Source organism: Talpa occidentalis, unplaced genomic scaffold, assembly GCF_014898055.3.
Source record: "Talpa occidentalis isolate TD23 unplaced genomic scaffold, MPIMG_talOcc4v2.1 talOcc4.8, whole genome shotgun sequence".
Classification (NCBI taxonomy): Eukaryota; Metazoa; Chordata; class Mammalia; order Eulipotyphla; family Talpidae; genus Talpa; species Talpa occidentalis.
Genome location: NW_023605194.1, coordinates 62510992 through 62531842, shown reverse-complemented (window position 1 = coordinate 62531842; position 20851 = coordinate 62510992). Strand labels below are relative to the sequence as shown.

General features: G+C 44.0%; 1 protein-coding gene across 1 annotated transcript; it reads left to right on the top strand.

The window, feature by feature from the left end:
* The first annotated feature begins 205 nt into the window (after nt 1–205).
* Nucleotides 206–1184, top strand: CH25H (cholesterol 25-hydroxylase). The gene has a single exon (XM_037496603.2). It carries the CDS (start codon nt 220–222, stop codon nt 1030–1032), a length of 813 nt encoding a protein of 270 aa, XP_037352500.1. The 5' UTR covers nt 206–219; the 3' UTR covers nt 1033–1184.
* Nucleotides 1185–20851: the final 19667 nt, after the last annotated feature.

Genomic DNA, 20851 nt, shown 5'->3' with positions numbered 1-20851 from the left:
GCTAAGTGTCGTTGCATATTGCATGCATAAAGACGATTAAATGCTGTTGTATAGGTGTATTTATAGCAGCTAAGCGCAACTTTGTGGGTTTATTTATTCAGGCAACCTTGTGCAGCCAGAGTGAGCGGCGGAGAGGCGCTGACATCACGGGGCGGGGCCGCAACGCCAAAGAAAAGCCAGCGCTGCTCCAGCGGCCGCAGCTGCAGGCACTGTCTCACCATGAGCGGCCAAAACCGCACTGAACTCCAGGTCGTCTGCAGCTCCGGGCAGCTGTTCCTGCAGCCCCTCTGGGACCGTCTGAGAGCCCCGGATGCTCTCACCCAGTCTCCCTTCTTCCCGATCATCTTCGCCTTCACCACCTACGTGGGCTTCTGCCTGCCCTTTGTGGTGCTGGACGCCCTGTGCCCCTGGGTGCCCACACTTCGACGCTACAAGATCCACCCTGACTTCTCGCCAACGCCGCGGCAGCTGTTGCTCTGCCTGAGGCAGACGCTCTACCAGCACGTGGTGTTCGTGTTCCCCTGGACCATGCTGCACTGGGCCTGCCGCCCATCTCTCCTGCCCACCCAAGCCCCCGAGCTGCTCCAGCTGGTGCGCGATGTCGTGTTCTGCTTGCTGCTCTTCGACGCCGAGTTCTTCGTGTGGCACGTGCTGCACCACAAGGTCCCCTGGCTGTATCGCACCTTCCACAAGATGCACCACCAGAACACGTCCTCTTTCGCCCTGGCCACCCAGTATGTGAGCCTCTGGGAGCTGTTTTCCTTGGGCTTCTTTGACATGGTGAATGTGACTCTGTTGGAGTGCCACCCGCTCACTGTCCTCATCTTCCACGTGGTCAACATCTGGCTGTCGGTGGAGGACCACTCGGGCTACGATTTCCCCTGGTCCACGCACAGGCTGCTTCCTTTTGGGTGGTACGGGGGCGTGGCACACCACGACCTGCATCATTCTCGGTTTAACTGCAACTTCGCTCCTTACTTCACACACTGGGACAAAATACTGGGAACTCTGCAATCTGCTCAAGCCAAGTGACAGGCGCCCCTTGCACGTGGGGGTGTGACTGCTGTGGGGCCCTAAGTGCCGGGAATGCTGTGCATTTCACCCTTGAATCAGGAGAAGCACACCTGAGCTTTTATTTTTGTTTTTGTAAGTAACTTATTACTTGATATAAATGTATATACAAAATATGATGTATTTTTGCAATTTGATAATTTATATATTTGTGTATCAACTATTGTATCCTTGGTGTTGAATTCTAGCTCACTTCAATCACTTTGATTCTTAGATATGTTAGACATTCATCACTGGCATATTTAAATTATCTTTACAGAGGTCCTTGTAAAACAAGGAATTCCTGATGTTTAAAAGTGTCCTAGAAATAAAGAATGTATTTTTATGGAGAAACTGATCTATAGGCAATGGAACATGATCCTGCTGGACAGTAACCAAGATTATTGTATTTTTTTCTAGGCACTATACATTTGTATTGAAGGAAATGATACTTGTGCTTAAAAAAAGAAAAATAAAACCAGGGCACAAAACAAGTACTGCCTCCTGTTTCATTGGCATTTTGATTGATTAAAGTAAAAGTGGGAAGAGGGAGGGAGAGATAGAGGGAGTTCTTCATCTCCATTGACCCTGTTTTGAAAAGAGGAAAGAGAGGAAACTAGTTCTCTGTGCTTGTGAATACAGGTGTGGGGGGTGGTGGCAGGGTTCTGTTGGTTTTGGTCCAGAGAGGTCAGAGAGGAAAAACTCTGTAATTCTGAATGCCTTTTAGCTGATTTCTGCATTAATAGCAACTGAGAGAGCAGTGTCATTCGGGCAACCATGTGATTATTTGGGGTTGGGAGGATGGTGGTTTTGGGGATGCTCTGCAAAACTGGTCAGTTATATGTGTGCATCAGAGGAGCTGATAGATACAGAAATGAATTCTGAATAAAGCCCCTTTTCATGAAGCACCTAATGTGAATACCATCCATATTGCCTCTGCAACTGTAGATTTTTGTATATTCACTTTTCTTAATCATACATGCAAAATGCATATCCCTTTCTCAAAGAAAGAAAAAGGGAATATTAACCCTAGAGAACTTCATGGTCTTCATCTGGAAAAGGAGATTGTGTCCCAGATATCCTACAAATTACTTTAATAGTAAATGTCCCTATTACTGACCACATACCTGCTATCCATCATCACCCTATGTAACTGCTGGTAGATTGTTTTAATTTTGTCTCTGGAACATAGATAGCTTGGGTAAAGCTAAAAAATCAAGACAATTTGAACACAAAAATAGAAGGAATGGTAATTTTCATGTCATTCTAGCTACTGTCTTGTTTAAAGGTGAAAATCCATTTAAAGACCAAGCTCCACAGACTACCAAAGAGGTTCCTGAGAAATTTGTTCAGACCCTCTAATTACTTGGCAAAATGCAGTTGAAATGCCTGGCTGCTGGGGTGATTTTCTCATGCTCCATCCCCATGTGTGTACGCTCCTGGTGTCTGCACTAAAACCGCCCGCTGTCTGTCATGTTAGGACTTAAATATTACTTTTTTTTTTTTAAAGATTTATCTATGTATGCATACAAGAACTGGGGCACAAGCCAGAGGCACGGGGGGGGGCGGTGAGAGGATTCACCAGAGACAGAGTGGGGAGCAGAACAGGTGGATCTACTGAAATACACTTTTGAGAGTAGCAGCGGGTGAGACAGGAGAGGTCTGCTGCACCATGTGGGTATCTCCCTGGCTGGGGATCGAACTCGTGCTGCAGTGGCTGCAGATAGCTTCATAGGTTGCTCTTAATCCAGGGAGGCCCCTTAAATATTACTTTGATGTATAAATCCACCTAAACAGGTAGTGAGATGAATGGGACAGACGCTGCATTGGAGGTAGTATATCAGCAGTGTAACCACATGCTGTGTGGGAAAAGAAGTGAAGGATGAGCAGGCAGCTGTGGAATATTTGGTGCAATTATGACTTTTCTTTGAAGAAACTCCATGCACCCCAAAGCTGCCCTGTAAATCTTGGAGAATGACAACTTGTCACAGGTCATCTCACTTAATTTTTAGAGTGTCAAGTTGCCTCACTGTAAAAGGCAATTTTGCTTAAGGGGTGAATTATACATTGGAAAGTTATTTGGGTCTAGAAACACTGTCAGAATCAGTGCTTTATATTTTTTTCTGAGAATAGTTTCCATTCTTTATTTTTTATTTTTTACTTTTTTATAATTTATTAATGTCTTTTATGTCATTGTGTATCCCCTGTAAAATTCCCACCACCAGTTCACCCATGAACCATCACCATAGTCCCTTGTGCTCGTCTCTCCCGTTTTAATCCCTTTTCCTCCCTCTCTCTTGCAGAAATGTCTCTTATTTATGGTTGTCTGCTAGTTGATTATTATTATTATTATTATTATTATTATTATTATTGTTAATTTTTTTCCCTGATCCCTTACTTGGTTCCCTTATATTCCTCCTATAAGTGAAATCATACGATATTTTTCCTTTTCCTTCTGGCTTATTTCACTGAGCATGATCCCTTCTAGCTCCATCCATGTTGCTGCAAATGGCATGAGTTTATCTTTTTTGATTGCAGGATAGTATTCCATTGTGTATATGTACCACATCTTCTTGATCCAGTCATCTGTTTTTTGGGCATTTGGGTTGTTTCCATAGCTTACCTGTTGTGAATAGTGCTACAATGTGTGCCATTCTCAATGGTGTAAGGTGGTATCTCATTGTGGTTATGATTTGCATTTCCCTGATTATAAATGATGTTGAACATTTTTTCATATACCTGTTGGCCATTTGCATTTCTTCTCAGAATCAGTGTTTTGCTTGAGAGGTGTACGTGGGAGAGTGGAGAGGATGGAAAGTTTTTCAGACAGTCTGAGAGACTAGTGACCACAATTGTCATAAAATAGCTGACATTTGCCTGTGCACACACATTATTTCACTGGCTCCTTACAACACCACCAAGGGCTGCAGGATAATTCTCATCATTGTTATTATTTTAAATGTTTGTTTGTTACCATCATCAGACTGTATTATAATGGAGAACTGGTATACTTGCACATGTTAAGTGACTTGCTCCCGAATACAAAATACTGGAAGTTGGAGCCAGGTCTTATGCACACTGTACCCCTCCTCCGATGATGCTTATGATAATTTTTATAACTGCCAGAGAGATGCAAACCTTGCAACATCACAAATGCTCTCCCTACTGCTCCTCTTCAGCCACTGTTCCTCAGACACAGTATCCATTTGCCCACTGCTTTGACCTGAATATCTCTAGATTTTAACTCTGCCTGGGAAAGACGATCTAAGCCAGTGAATGCAGGACCTGGGAAAGTCTGGGGCAGGTCAAGGGCTCTGTTTTCTGTACCCTTATTACATGTTGGCTACGAGCACTCACACTGCAGCCAGATTATTAGTGGTGGTGGAGGGAGTGGGGTGGGCAATATTGACTTTGGGACTTATGAGCTGAGTGACTCTGGACAAGTTTATTAACCTCTCTCTGCGTTGGCTTCCTCATTCCTATAAAATATAGGTTATCACAGAACTTACCTAAGCCGGTTGTAGTGAGAGGTTCAGAGCTACGGTACTTGAAGCACTGGGTTGCAGGTCTAGGCTGTGTTGTTTTTGCTGTGATAGATGCTTTACAGCCGGGCAACAGGACTACATTTCAGAAGTAACCTTTCGTTGGCAAACATGTTTGAGCTCCCCTGTCTTAAAGAGAAACAAATCAAGTAGATTTTGGGTTCTTGCATCACCAAAGCTACTTCTCTCTTTGTGAGCCTCTCAAGGCCAAAGATTTGGAAAGAGACAGAAGTTTGTCTGATTTTATTTCCGCTGAGTAATCCCATCCCCACCTTTTCTGGAAACTTTCACTCCTTTATGGCTTTCTTCTTAATTAGAAAATCCATTGATATCCAGCTTCCCGCTGTTTTTCTCTCTCTAAACACCCCCCTCCCCCATGCTATTCATTTTTGCTAACCAGTCTCATTTTCTTAGAATATGGCTCTTTCTTGTTTTAGTGGGAAAGTTAGTCTGGGGAAGAATGTATTTTACCTAATAGAGTCAGAGCTAGGATGATGGGTCACATGAACCATAGAAATCATGCAGGATTTATATGCATTTACCAGGCAGGGTGAAGGGCATGCAGGCAAAAGAAAGATTGATGTATGCAAAACAGGGATGAAACATTCTGATAGGCTGAAAAATGGTAAGAAGCTAAGAGCACTGAGTGAACAAGCCAGCAAAGTCAGGGCATATCATCTTGGCACTGGACTAGCTATTGAAACTACCAGAACTGTTGGCTAACCGGCTCGTGTCACAAGGTTTTGGGAGAGTATATGGAAAATTGTTTTGAAGCAACTGTTACGACTTGTAATTATTTGTTAATGTATTATGAGTGCATGCTCGAGTTCATTGAAACTGGACTGGAGATGACAAGTTAAGACAGTTAGGCTGTATTCTTTGGGTAATGGAAGGAGTAGGTGGGGGTTTCCCAGATTTTAAGTAAGAGCGATGTGATTAGATGTAGTCTAAGAAAATAACTGGCAGCAGAGAATGGTGGTAGAGACCCCAGTTAGGAGCCCATTGCAAGTTCTGCCTGGATTTCAATCCTGGTTCTACTGCTTATAAGCTCTGACTTGAACAAGTCATTGATCAATTTCCTTATCTGTAAAAAGAAGGTGGTAGTTCCCAACTTTAGAACCCTGTTAAGAAATATGGAGGAATTTAAGGAGTTTAGTACTCTGACTCACATAAAGCAAACACTTAGTAAATAGTAGCTCTTTTGTTGCAAGTTATTACAAAATCCTCAGGATTACAGGAGAGTCAATAAATTCCTAAATTCATGCAAATGAGGTGGAGAGGAAGCAATGGATTTCTCTTTTGTCATAAAAACAACACATGTTCACAGAAAAATTTCAAATACTAGAGAACAATGTAAATAAAAAGTAACTTCCATCTTCATTAGAGAAACTTGTTCCCACTGCAGGTATCATCAAAGCTAACCTTTTATGGGTACCAAACCAGAAAGTCAGTCATACAGTGTTTCTCTTTTTCCTCCTTTTTAGCAGAAATGCATTAAACGGTTTTTAAAAATTAAAAAAAGAAACAAGTTAGTGGAATAGAAATTCTTTAGAAAAAGGAGCAAGGGCATGCAATGCAATCAGATATTATTTTCCTTTAAGATAGATAATAGTATTGTTTTATATAACTTGTGAGAAAAATAGAAATTAGATTGATAGGGCCTTGCTCAACACCATAAATAGTAATATAATTAATTACATGGATTGCCTATTTAAGGGATCAGCTATTTTTGTACATTTCTTTTGTTACTTCTAAGTTTTTGCTTTCACATGCTTTTTCTTAAATTTGTATGAGTATGAGCAATACTTTTATTTTTGATTTTTATTTTTTTAAAGATTTATTTACTGATACATACAGGAAATGGGGTGTAGTCCAGAAGTGGGGGGGTTGAGAGGATTCACCAAAGACAGAGTGGGGAACAGAACAGGAAGACTGAAATACACTGCTGGGGGAGCAGCAGGTGAGTCAGGAAAGGTCTGCTGTGCCATGTGGGTAGCTCTCTGGCCAGGGATTGAACTCATGCTGCAGTGGCTGCCGATCGCATCATAGGATGTGTCTTAATCCCTTGCACCACCAGATAGGCCCACAGTACTTTTATTTTTATCACTTTCAGTTTGCCTCCCTATTGTCTCTCTAAGGTCATTACCACATATGTGTAGTTTCCTGCTTACAAATTTTAATAAAAATATGTAAGTGGGAGTATAGAATATTAAGTATTATTCTATCATTCTGGAATTGAAGTGACTCAAGCATACATTTTAAAAAGTCCCACTTAGGACCTCCCTGCTGGCGCAAGGGATTAAGACGCAGCCTATGAAGCTAACCACAGCCACAGCAGTACAAGTTCGATCCCCGGCCAGGGAGCTACCCACATGGCACAGCAGACCTCTCCTCACTAGCCCGCTGCTTCCCTGAGCAGTGTATTTAACCCATTCCACCTGTTCTGTTCTCCACTCTGTCTCTGGTGAATCCTCTCACCCCCCGCATCTCTGGCTTGCACCCCAGTTCTTGTATGCATAAATAAATAAATCTTTAAAAAAGTTCCATTTAGAAAATTGATAGAAATGATTTCTAACATATAATTATGTATTTTAAAAAATTAACTTCATTAAAACTTTTGGTTTATAAAGACAACCTTAAAAATAGGATGTTAAAAAGCTTAAATGATAACATGTTATGTTGGCCAGCCACGATACAAGGTATTGAAATACATATTCTTTCAGGTTTAAAGTACCTCTCAAGTACTGGGCTTTGGGGTGTTCCTTGTTTTATTTCAATTGACATAAAATTATGAAAGCAGTAATTTCCTTTATTTTACAGATAGCTCTAGTCAGAAATCAAATGACAAAAAATTCAATACAATTGAGGACAATCTAACAGTTCATAGTATCAAATTCTAGCCATACTTTAGATTGCCCTACAGAAAAGTGTTCTATTAAAGATATATTCCTAGATCCAAATAAAGGATCTGGGAAAAAAATAATAAGAATAAAAAAACCTCCAAAATTAACAGGCAACTATAAATCAGAGACAATCTGTAGGGGAGGAGGAGGGAGAGGGATTAAAACGGGAGGGAAGAGCCCGGGGGACTGTGGTGTTGGAGCATGGGTGAATGGGTGGTGGAATTCTATGGGGACTATACCTGAGAGCAGAAAGCAAACCTTGTACAAAAATGAGCAAGGAGGGCCTCCCCGGTGGTGCAGCGGTTGAGCGCTGGGTTGCGAAGCTGCCCGCAGCCTCTGCAGCACCAGTTCCATCCCTAGCTGCTCCCCGGCCCCGGAGGAGGGTCCCACATGGCGCGCAGACCTCTCCTGCCACCCGCTGCTCCCCTCAGCAGTGTACTTCGGTCCTTCTGCCTGCTCTGCTCCCCGCTCTGGCTCTGGTGAATTCTCTCACCCTCCCGCGCTTCTGACTGTACCCAGTGCTTGTATAAATAAATAAATAAATGTTAAAAAAAAAGAACAATGATGTAAAATATATATAAATAAATGATATAAAAATTAAAAAAAAAGGTATCTCCCTGGAAAGGGAAGGAACTGCAAAGAAGCATTACCATTGTGCCCTTATTTACAGAGTAAAGCCTGAAGTTTGATCTTGATAAGTAACTTCATATGCCTGTGGGAGGACCTCGGCTGGTTCCTGAGCCCAGCTTCTATTCTGGGCTGTTTTTTATCCGTGTTCTTTAATTTTACGACTTAATCATATTACCCATTCATTATGTTTTAACTTGTATTTGGAAAACTGTCAAGTAATGGCATTTTTCTCTATAGCTCAGTAACTGTTTTTTTTGAAAAATAAATATAAGAAAGGATGCGTGAACAGGAACAAGAAAAAATTTCACTTTACATAAAATTTGTTTTTGCTGCAAAAAGTTTACATAAAGGTCATAGCTTTAAAAGTACTTTATCTCATAGTGACTTTCTATGGTGTGAGATGGTTTGCGATAATCTTGATATTTTCTTCAGCCAGCCAGTTTTGCTCTAGCGGCTGCCTCTGTAGACGTCAATCTTTCTAGAGTTTGTGCTCTTGTAGCTCAAGAAATTACCATTTAGAGATAGTCTGCCAGTGATGGTGCTTTTTTTGTTGTTTTTCTTTTTTTAATTAATTTATTTTCTTACATGGTTATTAATTTTTGGACAGTATTTGATTTCTCCCCTCAGGTGTAGTCCCTGTAGTTCTCCCACAACCATCGCCCCTGTGATCCAGCACCAAAGTCTCTTGTGCTCTTCCCTCCTTGTTTTGGTCCCTGTCTGTCCCCCTCATCCCTCTCCCTGGACACCCCTCCCCCACTCCTTAGGTCTGTGGTCGATTGTCCTTATTTTTGTCCCCTCTGTAGTCAGAAAGCTCAACTCGTTTAACTTCTGTCTCATAGTGTAATCCTCATGATACCGGAATTGTCAGGCCTAGGAACAGAAATAAAGTGGGACTCCCAGGCCATGAAACCAGGCCTGGGAGGGGCAAGGAAGCCAAAGCGGAGTCTTGTCCCAGGGAATATAGACCTTCTTTCCCTAATTATCCTAAAGCTCCACCAGTCTCTCTGTGATTGGTTAGTTCTCGGCTGTCTCACTTAATTTGCTACTGAGCAGGGGATCATCACATTCCTTATCTAACAGCTTTCTCTTTCCCCATTTGTTACTTCTTTATCTTTATGGCCCAGTCCTGGATGAGCATCTCTGCATTAAAGCTAAACAGCTGCCCTTTTAAGTTGTCCATAAATTAAACCATTCTCTATTTCTCCAATCTCCGCCTCCCTTTACCACCTGAAGGAAACCAAGGCCAGCGTTAACAATGTAGTCCTTGGTTCTGGGATGTTTGTTTTTCCAGGTGGAATTAGTTACATTCCTCTTGCTGCCCTTATCTCTGAAGCCTTCCTCATTTCTCCAAGGTCCCCTCCTGCAGTGTCCCTAAAACTGCCTAATTACCCTAACTTGCCCTATGTCTCATTCATATAAGAAATCTTCATGGTCAGTGTCTTTTATTTCTACACTTAATTTTTGAGCAGGTATAAGAGTATTAATTTAGGTTTGGAAAATAGGCAATAAGATTATTTGTGTTTAATTCTTCATTCTTAATTAATTCAGCTTTCAAAATTATGTTGAATCAGAATGGATTTTCCTGGGTTGACTTAATTTCCATGGAATTATTTGCAAAGCTTGGATTTGCAAGATGATTGGCAGTTATTATAAGCACTTTTTGGGTTTCCAAAGACTGTCAAATATCTTCTGAATTTGAAGTTTTCCAAGTAATACTTGTGGGCTTCAGATTCTTGAGATATGTGAAAAACCCTGGTGATTCTAGGGAAGATTCTGGTTTTCTGAATCTTGTTTAACTACATTGGGTTAATATGTTGTTTTGTCTCCTTCCTGGCTTTGGAGCCAGTGGCTTCACCAAGGAAGACAATCAAATAATTCTGCATGGTCTGGGAGTACATCTGTGTTAACTGTGTATTTCTTTGTCTCCTTTGATGTAAATGTTCTTCTGTCTTGGCTTTTAGGTACACTTGTTTTTAATTTTTTCCTAGAGATTCTTGTTGAAAATTTGTTTTTTTCTTTCCTTTTTTTTTTTAATCTCCAGGCAAAGAAAATATTGTCAGAGTTGCAGTTTGTATAAATATCCAACACCATATGGGCTGTTAAGTGTTAGGAGAAATGGTCACTGCATAAGAAAACTAGTATTGACTGGGAATCTAGGAATTTTCTTTCATATTCTTTAATGATTTTTCAAGTCTTTCTTTGTCATGTAGAGGAAACCTTAAGTGGCTGATGGGTTGATGCCTTTCAATTAAAATGAAATCAGGTTAAGTGGGGGAAGTAAAGCCAAGAAGCAGGGAACAAGATTATCCATCGTAAGAGCACTAATAACATCCAAACAGGCCCTTGGCTCCCACCAGTCCGGCGTCCTCCTTCAGTTAGGGCATTTCAGGGTCACCTGGAGACCAGCCCTCATACCCTCCTCTCAGGCAGTGACTACCAAACCAGGAAAGCTGAGGACAAATTTACAGAGTAGATAGGAGGTACCACAAAAGCCACAAGACTGTGGCCTGAAGGCAAGGCTGATGCTACTGAAGGTCAGTTTCCCAAGAAACAGTGGGGCTTGAGCCACTAATAACTGGCCTTGCCTACTTCCTCAGCCATGAGGATCCAGTGAGGTAGGTAGAGCATTAGGGTGCTGAGTGGGTGAGTGAAAGGGCATTATGCTGAGTGTGGCCATGTGGACTGGGGCGCACAGGAGACCCCAAAGGCTCCAGTCTCCTTGCATGTTTGCCACGATGATACACCCTCATGGCTTCCTCCATCGAGAGGAATCCGATCTCGAGGGTCAAGGACCTCTGGGGGGCTACTCTGTTGTGGTTCTTATCTTTGGTGAGAAAAGAATTCAACCTTGAGACCAGTGTTACAGAAAAGCAAGAGATATATTGATAGATAAGGACAGGAAAGTTCTTTGAACAGAGAAGGGTCCCAACTGCATAGCCACTGAGAAGGCAAGAAGTAGGAGCTTATATGGGTGTAGTGGGCAAGGAACGGGTGTTTGGCTTTTGGGTCCCTCCCCTTGTCTTTCTTGCTGATTGGCTGGGGCCCTTGGGGTCTCCTAGGCTACCAAGGCCCCAGTGAGTTGTCCCATACTACCTGGTGTGCTACTAGAACCAGCTGTGGGTCTGTTGTTTTAGATTTGTGTTACTGTGTTGGTGTTCTGAACATTCCATTTTTAATTGGGTTGGGGCACCCTCCTGTTTTTTCAATAAGACTGATAAATGAACTTAGGGCACCTGAGCCTCTGTGGGGAGTGCCTGCCTGGTTCCAACTGATTATTCCTTATTCAGGCAGATAAATGATCTTGGGACAGCTGGGCTGGGGGCTTGGGGCATCCAGTTCCCAGCTAACTACCTGTACCCATCTCCTAACTTCCTCATCACAGATGCTGTCCACAGAGCTTCCTACCAGCTTCCCTTCCTTGCATTTCTGTCCCCTGAACTCCCTGGTTCTTACTTCCCTGTTGAATCTCAGGAGAATATAGGAGGAGAGGGTGCCTCAGAAGGGCCAGAGTTAGAAGGAACTTGTCCCAGGCAGCACAGGGGTCAGCAGGAGCCAGAGCGGTAGTAGGCAGTGGCCAGCAGCAGTTAGCAGCGGTCAGCAGCGGTCAGCCGCAGTTAGCAGTGTCAGTCTGAAGCAGCCGGGAAGGCCTCTTCTTCTCTGGCCAAGGACCAGCTTCAAGTCAACAGCTAGACAAGCAGAATTTGGCAACCATGGCTTTTGAAAAAAACCAAACCAAAACAAAACAAACACCAAAAACCAAATCTCTTGGAATTGGACACTAACTGGGGAAAAGCTCCCTCAAACTAGGCAGTTTGAGTTCCCTATTAAGTGGAGAAAAGGAAGAGCTGACCATCTTTGGCAGTGGGTTTAACCTGTGTGATTCAGTGAGGGAAGATAGCTCTCATGCTGGCACTGTCTGCTCAGACATTCTAAGAATAGTATGAATACTGAGACACCACTGTTCAGTTTCCCTGCTTTATGAAGAAGGAAACAGGCTTGCAGAGGGGAAGTGGCTTTCTCCGAGTCACACAGCCAAGCCAGAGCTCAGAGATCTGTGCTCTTCTTGCTTCTCCTGGCTGCTTTCCTCCCACCTCAGAGTCACCTCTGGCTCTCCTGCTGAGTATAGGATTGTGGTTATGGGACACTGTGCTTTGAAATTGTTGCAATTCATATTCTTTGTCAATCATTTGCATAAATACAACACTCAGGCTTCTGTTGGTTTGTAATAACTTGAGACAAGTGTTTTATATCAAATTGGCTGCTACCTATCCTGCCATATGCCTTTGGGGGTGATAGATGTGAAAGTTTATTCTATCTCTGTGAACTCTGAATATTTAAGAGAAAGCACACACACAGTGGAATATGACTCAGCAAAAAACAGGAATGAGCTACTCCTGTTTCGAAACAATTGTGCTGGGTAAAGGAAACTTGCAAAATGTGTGTCCTATATGGTTCCCGGCCTCCCCTGGTGGCACAGGCTGTTGAGCGCTGGGCTGTGAAGATGTCCGCTGCTGCAGGGGGCCTAGCTGCCCCAGACAGGTAAGACACTGGCAAGCAGCTAAGAAAAGGGCCTCACCCCGTGGGGCCAAAGTTTAAAGAGCCTCACACTGTGGGGCTGAAGATTTCTTGTGCCTCACACCATGGGGCTGAAGATTAAACATCCCTTTGTTTTTTGTTCTTGGTCATAATAGAAATAATTTTTCAGAATATACATTGGGCAAATAATTATAAGAACATGTTTATACAATATATATAAGAATAATTATGAGAATATTGTAAATGCATGGCATGGAAAATTACTTGCTTAAAAGTTAAACACTGAAAAAAGTTAAACACTGAATTTGGCCTACTTGACAGTGGGAAATAATTATTGTGCAAGGGCATGTCTGATAAGCAATCCAGAGCTGGTCATAATATTATTCCTCATATGGAAGTTCCATAGAGAAGTCTCGTAACGAAGTTGATTACGCTAGTAGTTTCTGAGTAATAGAAAAAAAGTTCTAATAACTGATTACCAGGAAGCAACTGGTCTCTAGCTGTAAGTTATATAGATAGAAGAGTCTCCTGATATTGTAGCCTTGGTGACAGGGCGGTACCAAGGACTCTTAGCTGACCTAGGTAGTTGTTTTGGCTGAAATAATGTGTCTAAGTTTTAATTATCTATTAACTTTTAAGGTCGTTTCTGTTCTTAAAAACATGTAGGCGACAAAATGTCTGTGGGAAAGGAATGTGCTGATTGTTTTATTTTGCTTCTATGCTTACGATGATGTAATCCCATCGTTTGCCTTAAACGTATAAATAAAGTCCCGCTGAGACCCTCAGCAGGAGATGCTTGCACCAATGTAAGAGTGTATTGTATCTGCCTCACCTTCCCCTTTCCCCTTCCCTTCAGCCCTTAAGTTTCTCCTAGGCTGTCTCATCCTTTCAGGGACACCTGACCCAACATTTTGCCTTAAGCTGGTCTTCGACAGTCCGCAGCCTTCGCAGCACCAGTTCGATCCCGGCCGGCTGGCGAGGGTCCCACATGGCGCGGCAGACTGCTCCTGTCTCGCCTGCTGCTCCCCTCAGCAGTGTATTTCATCAGTCTGCCTGTTCTGTTCCCTGCTCTGTCTCTGGTGAGTCCTCTCACCCTCCCGCACAGCTAGCCTGTACCCCGGTTCTTGTATAAAAATAAATAAATCTTTAAAAAAAAAAGAGTTCTGTTTAAAAAAATTAAAAATGGTTCCTATATAAAGTGTGTACTCATTGGAATACTACTTAGCTATGGGATTGGGGTCAAAATAAGGGGGTTGCAATTGTATGGGGAATATAAAAATAAAATTAAAAAAAAAGGATAAAATCTGTGACTTGCAACATCAATGGACCTAGGGGGTAGCGTGCTTAGTGAAATAAGTTGGACCAAAAAAGACAAACACTGTATTATTTCATTCATATGTGACACAAAAGGAAACCACAAGAAATGAATGTACTAAACAAAGCAAAATAAACTTTGACTGTAAGACCAAAATCAGGGTCACCAGAAGGAAGGGGAAAGAGGGTGGCAAATTGGATTAAAGTGGTCAACTGTATGGTGAAAGGTGGAATTGTATTTTTAGTGTTGAGTGCAATGTAGTAAATACAGACGCTGAATTATAGTAACCTTCAACCTATATATTATAATCCAATGTTACTTCAATAAAACTTTAAAAAATGATTTGTTGTTTATGATTAATACAAAATTCCAGAAAATGCAAATGACTCCATTGTGACCGACAGTAGATGATAGTTGTTGAGGAGAGGGAGAGAGGCAGCAAGGACGAATCATCAAGGCCCACGAGAAATCTTTTAGGGTTGGCAGGTATGTTCACTATCTTGACTATAGTGCTGGTTTCCTAGGTGTATACATATGTCAAAATTTATTGAACTGTACACTTTCAATGTGTAGTTTTTCTGTCAGTTATGCTAAACACTACAATGATGTCAAGTTAATATATTACCTCATTGTAGGGGCAGGAAGAACACAGAGTAGGTTTTCTGATCCAGTAGACTGGGTAAAGGAGGAGTCAGAGTCCTCAGTGGCTTTTGCAGGTCTTTTATTTAGATTTACCAGGCACATGGCAGGCAGGGGTGCTGGGGGGCCAGGAGGCTGGCAGGTCTCCTGGGCCCCCAGCAAGTCTTCACTCTATCTGGGCTCACTGGCCTTCTCTCGTGTTCTCTGCTCTCCTGCTTCTGTTCGTTCTTGGCTTCTGCTGGCGTCCCCATGACGCCACTCTTATAAACTCAGTCTCTCAGCCCAGGTGTACCCACTTCAGGTGCCCGCCATCAGGCATGCATTCAGGACCACAGGGTTTCCTCATTTATCCTAATGGCGTGAGGGCAGAAAAGCCTGACACTTTTTCCTTACCCTACACTCATGATCTGAATTGTAATCTAAAGCCAACTTAGTAAGGAAATATGGTAGCAGTCTTAACATTAGGGGACTCAGGGCACACACCCGCACATGCAGTCTAACACCATCCTTTGTTCATCCACGCACCCTGACCTATCAGAAACATCCTTAGGAGGATGAAGGTCTGTTTGAACCTGCAAAATTTCAGACCCTTGCTCTGAATACCTCCCTTTCCCCTGCTGCACAGTTTGGGCCCCTGCTGCCTTGTTAAACTGTATGATCATTCTACTGTGGCCACAGCTTTCTGGACCATGGTTGGGAATCTCACCCTGTAAAGTCAGGACTGGGCACAGGTGCAGGTTTTCTGATCCCATGCAGATCGGGTAAAGGAGGAGTCAGAGTCCTCAGTAGTTTTGCAGGTTTTTTATTTGGGGTTCACCAGGCATATGGCAGGCAGGGGTGCTGGCTGGGGGGCTGGGAGGCTGGCAGGCCTCCCAGCCCCCAGCAAGTCTTCACTCTATCTGGGCTCTCTAGCGTTCGTTCTGCTGCTTCTCGGCTTCTCTTTCGGTTCTGCTGCTGCTGGCTGGGGCTGCTGGCATCACCCCGTGACGCCGCCCTTAAAAGCACAGTCTTAGCTCAGCTGAATCCCATCTACCTATGCCCACACCCTATTCCAGGTGCCCGCCATCAGGCATGCATTCAGGACAAGGATCCATCATCTATCCTGATGGCGGAAGGGCAGAAAAGCCTGACATTTTCTTTACCCTACAGTCCACCCCCTCAGGGTTTTCTGCCATACAGTCTATACATATATATACAATTTTCTAAGCAAACAAACAATGCAGCCATGGCCCACAAAAGCAAATACATCAAATATAACAAAATACAATATAACAAAATACAACAGAACACAAATAAGTCCAGGCAGGGCACCAACCAAGAGCAAAAGACAATTATTGGTACCAGCAGATGAGCCACCAAATCTGCTGCCGAAGGCACTGCTCATACGAGGGAGGGGAATCACTCACAGCATCTACTATAACATACCAGGAGCCGTCAGGCTTCCTGGCCTTCTCTGGCTGTAGTCTAGTCTACAAGGCGCACACACAGCATCCACCCCCAGGATGCACTAGCTCTGGGGTTGGCAATTTTATTCTGTTGGGGGTAATCGCCAACCCTCAGGGTTTCTGTCTGCAGTCGCTCCAACACTCGGCCTTCACGGCCACCCATGCGACTCACAGACCCCTGCACTCAAGCCAACCCACTGCACAAGCACATGGGTCGGGGATCCAAACTCTGCATTTGGCTTGGGCTCCACCCCAAGCCACATTCCCCACCCGTCCCCCAAGGACAGGTTCCTCAGCTCCTCACCCTCACTCAAGAATGAGCAGGGCATCACCCACAGGTGATTTTACGAGACTCACAGGGCTTCAGCATACCCAGGCTGCTTAACAGCCGCTCAGGGCTTCTCAACTTATCATCAGTACCAACTTTTGCTTTCTTAGTTGGCTTTTCTCCTCCACCTGGCTGCTGGGCATAAACAGGCTGCTTTTGGCCATCTAGGCCCACTGGCCACCCCTAGATTCCCATAAAAAAACATAACCTGCCAAGGTCCTCCGCCTTCTGGCGGGATTGTCAGTCCAAGTTTATCAGTCCATGTCCATCAGTTGAAGTCCATTGGCCTCTCCTTGCATCAGCAACAGCAACAGCCTGCTGCCTCAGGGGTCATTGGCTAGTCCTTTCCGGTGTTGTTGGCTGGTCCTTTCCGGTGTCGTTGGCTGGTCCTTTCCGGTGTCGTTGGCTGGTTCTCTCGGGCGTCTCCTTCACGCCAGGTCTCGTCCTGTAGCTCGTGGACGTTGACCACCTTCTGTGCCGCCATGGCAACTCCAGCGTCATCACAGGCAAACAGTCTGTTCTCCTTAGTCCCTCCAGGTCTTCGGAGGGCTCCAATACCCGTCTACATGGATCCTGTCGACTTACGCCAATTGTAGAGGCAGGACTGGGCACAGGTGCAGGTTTTCTGATCCCATGCAGATCGGGTAAAGGAGGAGTCAGAGTCCTCAGTAGTTTTGCAGGTTTTTTATTTGGGGTTCACCAGGCATATGGCAGGCAGGGGTGCTGGCTGGGGGGCTGGGAGGCTGGCAGGCCTCCCAGCCCCCAGCAAGTCTTCACTCTATCTGGGCTCTCTAGCGTTCGTTCTGCTGCTTCTCGGCTTCTCTTTCGGTTCTGCTGCTGCTGGCTGGGGCTGCTGGCATCACCCCATGACGCCGCCCTTAAAAGCACAGTCTTAGCTCAGCTGAATCCCATCTACCTATGCCCACACCCTATTCCAGGTGCCCGCCATCAGGCATGCATTCAGGACAAGGATCCATCATCTATCCTGATGGCGGAAGGGCAGAAAAGCCTGACATTTTCTTTACCCTACACACCCACACAGGGATTGAGAGATTATCTCCTAGGAATTTAGGGTATGCACACAAGGGGTCAAGACCACCATTTGGGAAAGTAAGGTAAGGTAAAAAAGTATCAGGCTTTTCTGCCCCGCCGCCTCCTGCGGTCCTGAATGCATGCCTGATGGCGGGCACCTGGAGTAGGGTGTGGGCAGAGGTAGATGGGATTCACCTGGGCTAAGGCGGGGCTTTGAAGGATGGCATCACAGGGGCGCCAGGAGAGCAAACGGAACAGAGGAAAAAGGAAGAGGGGAGCGAAAGAGAAGCAGAGACCACGGAGAGCCCAGAAAGAGCGAAGATTTGCTGGGGCCTGGGAGGGCTGCCAGCCTCCTGTCCCCTGGCCCCCCTGCCTGCCATGTGCCTGGGAAATCCCAATAAAAATCTGCAAAAGCCACCGAGGGCTCCAGGACTCCTTCTTCACCTATCTGCCCCAGTCCATAGAGATCTTGCTCCGTGCCCTTCCTGCCGCTACAGGGAGCTACCATCTTGTGTCATGAAAATGAAGATATGGAAAAAGTTCATCGCCAGTGCAAAGGTGATGAGCAGATTTCCAGGGAGATGAGAGGCACACATCTCTGGGAAGAGAGTGTGGGAAAGTTGAGTAATCAGTTGAGAGCAGTCACCTACTTTTGTTTCTGGAGGTTTTCCTGGTCCAGTTTCTAGGCATTAAGGCTGCCATTCTTCTTGACTTTGGAGACTATGATTTTCTAATAAATTTCTCCTCTTGGTTGTTTAAATGCCTTTCTGGTTCTTATACTCAAAGAGAACATTGGTTAAAATGTGAGGATTCTGTGGCATTCTTCTTTCAATTGAAGGTGGCAATCCCTTTGGTACAAACCAATCTAGGAATTATGGTTGCTTGACAAATGAAACAAATAGGCATGTCCTAGTTAATGGCCAGAGGCTGTGGTGCTCCACAGGCGAGGTGGGAAAACTGTGGGGTTGCCAGGAGCATTGTGAAGCATAAAGTGACTGCTCTGACATTATACAGTGGCAATAAACCCCACCTTGACCTTCCTTCTGTTCCTCAGCATAGACAAGTGCTGCTATTTTACAGCAACTTGAGGACAGTTATTTCAGTCTTTTGAAAAGATACCCCAGGTCTCATCAAAGAGACTGAATAAAAGTCTACTTGGAAGTGCAAACAATACTCAAACCCCATTGTTCCTTTAGAGACCATATTGCCATTTCATAACAGATTTCTTACAGGTAGAGTGCAACAGTGGCATGCTGGGTTCTACAAAGGTTTGCAGTCCCAGATGATGTTAGCAGCTTCTGCCACATAACCTGACTTTCTCTGCTGGGTTAATTTCCCTCTCGATTTACCTTGGTATTTTCCTTGTCTCTGTCTCCTGCTGCATTTCACTTGCTGTCTTTTTCTTTTATTTGCTTCTCTGAGTGGTATTTATCAAATGCTTATGTTCTAAACTCTATTTGATTCATTTCACATTTAGTAGCTCATTTAATTCCTCACAGCAACTTCATGAATGGGCAAGAGCAGTTAAGCTGCTTGCCCCACATCACTCAGCTGGTATGTGGCAGATTCACCCACTCCTGTCATCACAATGCTCTGGTGACCCTCAGTAGCTCTTTGTCACATCATAATAAGTTCTCACAGAAAAATGAGTCAAAGGTTGCCATACAGAAGGATGGGTACAGAGCAGGTTTCTATGACTGGAGCAGATGGGTGAAAGAGGAGTCCTGGAGCCCTTGGTGGCTTTTTCAGGCTTTTATTGAGTTTACCAGGTACATGGCAGGCAGGGGTATGGGGGGGTGGGGAGCTGGCAGGTCTCCCAGCCCCCAGCAAGTCCTCACTCTTTCTGGGCTCTCTGACATTTTCTCATGGCCTCTGCTTCTCTGCTGGTTCTCCTTCTCTCTCCTACTGGTACTGTTTCACTCAGCTGGCGTCCCCATGACACCACCCTTATAAGTTCAGTCTTAGCCCAGGTGCACCCACATACATATACCCACACCCCACTCCAGGTACCCACCATCAGGCATGCATTCAGGACTATAGGGATCCATCATCAATCCTAATGGCGGGAGGGCAGAAAAGCCTGACAATTATTTACCCTACAGTTGCTTAGAAGAATTTGTATTTAATGGCTCTTCTCCGTAGCCCTAGTTCCTCTCCCTGCAAGGAAAAGGTAAAGTCCTAAAAGTAGGGGTTATAGTTTTCCATCAAGGGAAACTAGACTGTGAACTCATTCAAGGGGATATTTCCACAGGCATCTCTCTCCTTTATGACCTTTTACTGGGCTTGTTCTGTGGTGTGTTTAACACTTGATGCCAATCATCAGTGTTGATTGATGACAGGGAGAATGGAATTAAAAATGAAAGAGTTTTGCAAAGAGAAGTCCTGTATACAGCTCAGGTATGAATCACATTATCCTGGTGAGGTGGGGGTTGGGTAGCCCTTCCTGAAAGGCATTGAAAAGAAAATTGTAAGAGTTGGTCCCATGAGTTACCCTGTTGGAGGAGTGTCAGTCAGCTCTGCAGATGGCCAGGAGCCATGGTCTGATTCTTTCTCTGGTTTGACGCTCTCCAGTGTCCTGCTTCAGTCAAGAGTGTCTCTCTGACCAAGTAACCAGAGCACAGTCCAGCATGTTGGGCCAATCAGTGCCTCCTTCTGGCCTACCCCAGGTACTTAATAAGCACTTACAGTGCAATGGTAAATAATCATGATAACAATAACAACTCTCACCTAATAATAGTTTACTCAGGCATTTTGCACATCTGATTCCTTTTCACCCCTGAAACAAGTTTTTTTTTGGTCAGAACTAACAATCTGCTTGCTAAAATAATGACTTAATAAACTGATTTCAAAGATCCAGCCTAGATAACAAACAAGTAAACTAATTAATTTCAGAACAAATTAGTGAACAAATTAATTTCAGATTATGTTGATGTTTGGAAGATGAACCAGATTGCTTTGATAGAGAGGAGCTGGGAAGTGGGGGAAGGGCTCCTATAGTAGAGGGTAAGGGTGGTTTCCTTAAGGAAGTGGTATTTGAAAGGAGACATGAATGACAAGAGAGAGCCAGTCAGGTGAAGTGCATTGTGTGCCTATGCCTATTTCATAGACAAGAAAAAGGGTTAAGTAAATAGCCCAAGATTAATAACCTTATAGTGAGAGACAGAGCTAAGACCGAGGCTGGTCTTATCCCTTGCTCATGTCCCTATCAATGTGTCCACTCATTACTAGGAACATTTATATGCAAACAAGTTCAACAACCTAGATGAGATGGACAAATCTTAGAATTATACTGTCACCAAAGGATGGATAAAGAAAAATAGATAACTTGAACAAAACAATTATAAGCAAGGAAATGGAAATGATAATCAAAACTCTTCCAAAAAATAAAACCCTAAGACCAGATAGTTTCACAAGACATTTCTACCAAGCAT